Below are 6,079 nucleotides of genomic sequence, written 5' to 3'. Positions count from 1 at the left end.
GGGGGGGGAAGAATGGCTTTTATGGAGAATTTCCCATGCAGAATAATTAAATAAGAGCTTGCGTCAAAGAAGTTTCCGACATCTGACTGCAAATCTCCATCTAAGACCACAAAATAAAAAGTTCTCAAGGAAAGAGCCATCTTTGTCATGGACACTGTGGATTATTCAGGTTTCTTTCTTTCTCCCCGACACCTACTTTTAACTTGACCATTTCATTTTTACCCTCTAATCATTTCATTCCTGAACACAAGCCAAACTCCAGAAAGGAGTTTGGTGATGAGAATAAAATCAAAATGATGATTTAAATGGAGACCTGGGGATTTTCTGTGGATAATTACCCATGTCCCACTTTACCAAAGAAAAAATGAATTTCATTTAGTTTATAAAGTAATTCTCTCTGGAAGTGTGGGATGGAAGAGATCAGTCCTGGGTACTGGGAGTATATTCATCCCTCGGAAAAATCTTGCCACAGAATGCACAGGGCTAGGATGAAATATATTAGGAGCATATTAAATTTTATTCAAACACGGATGAGAGGAATAAAAAACGAAGGGAAGAAAAATGAAGCAGGGTGAAAAATAAGGTGATTGAGAGAAAGAGAGAAAAGACAAGACAGAGAAACTTGTTAATTACAGGACTTTCTGAACAAGATATTTTTTTCCTTCCACAAGATAGAAGCTATTGAATAATTCATGCCAAGCGTGGAAAGGCTGCCTTTTCCCTGGGTGATGTATAAGTGAGCACGAGAGAGCTTCGTGTGGGTTCACCGCATCAGCCACCACTCTTGCTTCTGAGCACAGGGTGCTCTCCTCTTGAGCTCAGCTTCTGCTTTTGCAGCCAAGCATCCCTGCTTCTGCTCCCTGCCTGCCCATCCTTCTGGGCTTGCAGCCTGCCACTTGACTTTCCCCAGCCCTGCTGCCAGCTGAGAAATCTCCCTGCAGCTGCCGATTTCTGCCTAGGACCATGTGTGTGGATGCTGCTTGGGAGAAGCGAGCACTTGCTCCTGGCACTGATCCCAGCTGAGTTTCTCCTGTTGATTTTGGGACCACAGATGCTGCTGTGAGGAGGTATTTCCTGGCATCCCTGCCTCCGCGACTGCCAGCCAACGACCAGCCCAAAAGTAAGGTACCCCCGAACTCCTCTCCCCTGGCATTTTCCCCAGCTGGGATATCTCTGCTTTCTCCTGGAAACTAGGGGCTCTGTCTGGCAATATTCCCAACTGTGTGTGTGTGTGTGTGCGTGCACGTGTGTGTTTGGGGGGAGAAGAGGAGACTCTTGGTATTGCTCTGTCCCAGGGCTTGGGCTTCCCTGGTGCCTACTGAATGCAAAGAGGCCTTTCCCCTGGCACTGGAGACATTTCCGAGGCAGGTACCTGTCATCTGCCACCCCCGTCCTCCTCGAGCTCCCTCTCTCCCCCTCCCCCAGCCCATTATTCGGCTTCAGCCTTTCGTGTCGGTGGCAGAGGGCTGAAGGGATGTCTCTGCCCTCCCTGCAGGCGGCCCTCAGGATGGGCCACGCTGTGAGAAGCTGATGCTAGCAAGCGAGGTGTGAAGAGTTGGCCAGAATGACCAACTCCTCCTCCACGTCCACGTCCTCCACCACCGGGGGATCGCTGCTTCTGTTCTGCGAGGAAGAGGAGTCGTGGGCGGGCCGGCGCATCCCCGTGTCCCTTCTGTACTCGGGCCTGGCCATCGGGGGCACGCTGGCCAACGGCATGGTCATCTATCTCGTGTCGTCCTTCCGAAAGCTGCAGACCACCAGCAACGCCTTCATCGTGAACGGCTGCGCCGCCGACCTCAGCGTCTGCGCCCTCTGGATGCCGCAGGAGGCGGTGCTCGGGCTCCTGCCCACCGGCTCGGCGGAGCCCCCCGCGGACTGGGACGGCGCCGGCGGCAGCTACCGCCTGCTGCGGGGCGGGCTGCTAGGCCTCGGGCTCACCGTGTCCCTCTTGTCCCACTGCCTGGTGGCCCTGAACCGCTACCTGCTCATCACCCGGGCGCCTGCCACCTACCAGGCGCTGTACCAGCGGCGCCACACGGCGGGCATGCTGGCGCTCTCCTGGGCGCTCGCGCTGGGCCTCGTGCTGCTGCTGCCGCCCTGGGCACCGCGGCCCGGCGCCGCGCCCCCGCGCGTCCACTACCCGGCGCTGCTGGCCGCCGCGGCGCTGCTGGCGCAGACGGCGCTGCTGCTGCACTGCTACCTGGGCATCGTGCGCCGCGTGCGCGTCAGCGTCAAGCGGGTCAGCGTCCTCAACTTCCACCTGCTGCACCAGCTGCCCGGCTGCGCCGCCGCCGCCGCCGCCTTCCCGGGCGCCCAGCACGCGCCGGGCCCGGGTGGTGCGGCGCACCCGGCGCAGGCCCAGCCCCTGCCGCCCGCGCTGCAGCCGCGGCGGGCGCAGCGGCGTCTCAGCGGCCTGTCGGTGCTGCTGCTCTGCTGCGTCTTCCTGCTGGCCACGCAGCCGCTCGCGTGGGTGAGCCTGGCCAGCGGCTTCTCGCTGCCCGTGCCCTGGGGCGTGCAGGCGGCCAGCTGGCTCCTGTGCTGCGCCCTGTCCGCGCTCAACCCGCTGCTCTACACGTGGAGGAACGAGGAGTTCCGGCGCTCCGTGCGCTCCGTCCTGCCCGGCGTCGGCGACGCGGCGGCCGCCGCCGCTGCCGCCACGGCCGTGCCCGCGGTGTCCCAGGCGCAGCTGGGCACCCGCGCCGCCGGCCAGCACTGGTGACCCGGCCCCGGCCCGAGGGAAGCGGGGATGCCGGCCTCCAACGTCCTTGGCCGGCATCGCCTCCTGCCCTTGTAAAGTACCCGCTGTCGGAACGAAGACTCCTGCAGGCGGGGCCGATAAATCGGTGCGAAGATTTCGCCTTCGACCCCAGTGGGACACCTGGGAACCGAGGTCTCTCCCTAAATGGGGTCCCCGAAGTCATTTTGAACAGCCACCTGGTTTTTAGCCTTTGTTTCTGTGTTTTAGAGCAATCCTAAAGTCAAGACGCCGGAAACTTCAAGAACTTGCTACCCTGACCTTTTAAAAGAACAGGTTAATTTATCTCAGCACTGTTTTTGAAAAGAGCTTTGATAACGTATTACTGTATTACCGTTCCCACCTTCATCGTCTTATAATAGAGATGAAGCGCCTCGAGTGCACATAAGCCAAAGGAAATAATATTGATGAAGGAAATAAGATTTAAGAAGTGTTTTAGAAAGTAACTTATCTTTGATGATGCTTCTCTTATGCTTTAGCCTTTGTATGAACCTGAAGAATGAAGCCACAGATGTGCACACCAGTATGAGTGGCCATTAAGACCTCAAGCCCTTTATTCTTAAAAGGGTTTTTATAAAGTCAAATCATTGCCGAATGAGAGAATCTTAGCCAGTGAGAAAAGAGAAAACAGATTTATTACTTTACACCTGTTTTTGCACTCCTAAGACCGAACATTGGCATTAGATGTTAAAGCGAAAATTTCCCCTCGTGCTGATTGATGGTCTGAGCCAGCGATGGAATTTTTGAAAACAAATAAGGGGGTTATCCATTTTAGGTACCAGTTTCATGTTTTCTATAGCATGCACACTTGTTGCTACCTTTGTTTTGTAATCAGTTTACTTGCCTTATGAGTGTGACTGCAGCTTTGAACATTCTGTACTATAATGGTTGCTAAGGAGAATAAGTCCTTCTGTTTTCTCTTTAACATTTAAAATATCTCAATGCACATGATATAATTAAACACTAGTAATACCATGACTGCATAGCTAATCTTAGCTGCTGTTGCATGCTCCTAGATGCTAGAACTTACTGGGCATGTGGTATATACTAAAGCAATACCTATTAGACAAGGACATTTTACTTCTTCCAGACACCCGAAGAAGTGGCCTTCAATTATTTGAAAAAGAAACACGGAGATACCCTGGCTACCTACGGTTCTTGTCTTGACCCAATTTATGAGAAACTCCCAGTTGGGACTTTATCTTGCAAATGGAACCACAGTCAAGATGGATCAATAATAATGGTTTTGGCTCTGCAAAGCAGTCTGTGCTCTTTTAGGGTTTAGATAAGCCACACATTAGAAAGGAACACCGGTTTTTTATGTAGCTCGCCTATATATTACCATGACACTCAACGTTAATATTGTGTCTGTTGAAGGAGGTGTAATAACTCAGTTATAAATAGCAAACAGTTCAAATGGGAATCTATTTTAAAATGTATGATTTGAGGCTTGTCTTTGGTTTACTAAATTTATTTAGAAATAGCTGAGATGCAAAATCATGTGAAATCACTTTATGAAATTAAAATGGGAAAAAAGTAATTGAAGATAACCATCTATTAGCATTATGACTGCTAACTACATCAAATCTGGGGCCGAACAACCTCAATTAACTGTGTAGTTCGGAATAGAAACAGCTTGCTTTATTGCACTCTTGAACATCATAAGTTAGGGTAGTGGGAACCTGCGTGCGTTTGAATAATTATGGGAGTTGCAGGAAACTTAGACATGTTTGTAGTAAAACAAAACAAATATGTTCATTACCAATAATAGGTCAGCAGTCATTGTATTAATCTCTCCCCTTTGTGCATGTACCATTTCTCTCTCACTAAGGTTTCATCTATTCCCATTTTCCTTGATTCAAATATTTAATTATGATTCAAATGTTTAATTAAAGTTCAGACAACTATTTCTCTGAGTTTTTTCCTTCTGTCTCTGGTCTTCTGGCATATCTCCTTGAGAACACTGTAACAGAGGACACTGTATTCCAAAGCACTAGTGATGAGAATCACTTCTTTGTTCTGGCTCTATTTAATTTTATTTTTCATTTCTCAAATTATTTCTACCTTACATAATTAAATAGGGTTGTATGCCAGCATTAAAAAGAAATAGGTGTGATTTCCTTTCTGTAAACATAATTGAGTTGGGGGATAGGTTGCAACAACAACAGAGAGCTGAAGATTTTCCTTTGAGGGGGCGGGGCTGAGGGGACAATTTTCTAAATCTCTATCAAAGAGGTCTTCTTTTAATCGGGCTTTTATTTTTGTTTCTCACTGTGGATGCTGCAAATGATGTCTCCTGCTGATCCCCAAAGCATTTGCCACACATAGAAACTTAGCTTTTCAAGTACCTGGTATCTTCCAATGTTTCTGGTTAACACCGAGAACCGCTTATGCTGGCTCAGTGCCATTTGAGAGACCTACTTTAGGTTATATTTACTGGTAATTAACTCCACAGGACTGATTCACTTTTAATTTCGAAGTAGCAATGATGTGTCTAAAAATGCCTTACTAGGGCAATAGCTGGAGTGTTGGAGTTATTGCTTTTACAAATTAAGTTAATGGAGATTGTGTTCTTACTTAAATGAAACCACATATTATCCACTCAGGAATAAAATATCCTAATTGCTGTTGTGGGCTGCCCTACTTTGCTTTTTCTACTTTTTTTTTCTTTAGATGTCTGCCTGTTAAGACACATAGCACCTGCAGTCCACCCCACCCCACCACCCCCCACTTACACTTGAATGACTGAATTCTAGGATGTAATGGGGATTACTCCTAGCACTTCTCTCCTTCCAGAATGAAGTATTTTTTTCATAAACAATAATTCTGTCATACAAAGGCATCCACAGGTGGTTTTTGTTTTAAACACCACAGGACTTTAACTCTCTGGTAGAGAAAGCCCTTGAAAAGATCTGCTCACCAAGAGAATGTTGGTCTGCTTTGTGGCCTCGTGGTTCAATGCATTCCCGTTCTTCTGATGACAACCATCTCGGTCAACTTCATTGCCTCATGTGTAAACTTTATTCCACTCCCCCAGGCACTCAGACAATGCCCAGCTGGCTCTCTGGCGGTCCTAGGAGCTGAACTGACCAAAGACATCAGTGCATACATTTAAATTCAAGAACATTGAGAAAAATTGTAGGTGGCACTTCCTTTCAGAGGCCTGCCCTTAACGTTTGTGGGTTGTGGGGCAAGAATGGAGCTCCAGATGGGAGTTCTTCGTCTGTAGGACCAAGGCAGGGGCAGGGGAACCCTTTCTTTCTCCCTCTACTCTCTTCTTTAGTATTTTTAGGGGCCTCACACATATGTGAGCAGCCTCAGCCC

General features: G+C 48.9%; 1 protein-coding gene across 1 annotated transcript; it reads left to right on the top strand.

The window, feature by feature from the left end:
• Nucleotides 1-508: 508 nt before the first annotated feature.
• GPR88 (G protein-coupled receptor 88) lies at nt 509-4,662 on the top strand. Its single transcript, XM_032422649.1, has 2 exons — nt 509-1,120; nt 1,496-4,662. The coding sequence occupies exon 2, from the start codon at nt 1,565-1,567 to the stop codon at nt 2,717-2,719; it is 1,155 nt and encodes a 384-aa protein (XP_032278540.1). The 5' UTR covers nt 509-1,120; nt 1,496-1,564; the 3' UTR covers nt 2,720-4,662.
• Nucleotides 4,663-6,079: the final 1,417 nt, after the last annotated feature.

The sequence above is a fragment of the Phoca vitulina genome, unplaced genomic scaffold (genome assembly GCF_004348235.1).
Source record: "Phoca vitulina isolate PV1807 unplaced genomic scaffold, GSC_HSeal_1.0 scaffold2, whole genome shotgun sequence".
Taxonomy (NCBI): Eukaryota; Metazoa; Chordata; class Mammalia; order Carnivora; family Phocidae; genus Phoca; species Phoca vitulina.
Note: the sequence above shows the minus strand (reverse complement) of the source record. Positions and strands in the feature narration are given on the sequence as shown.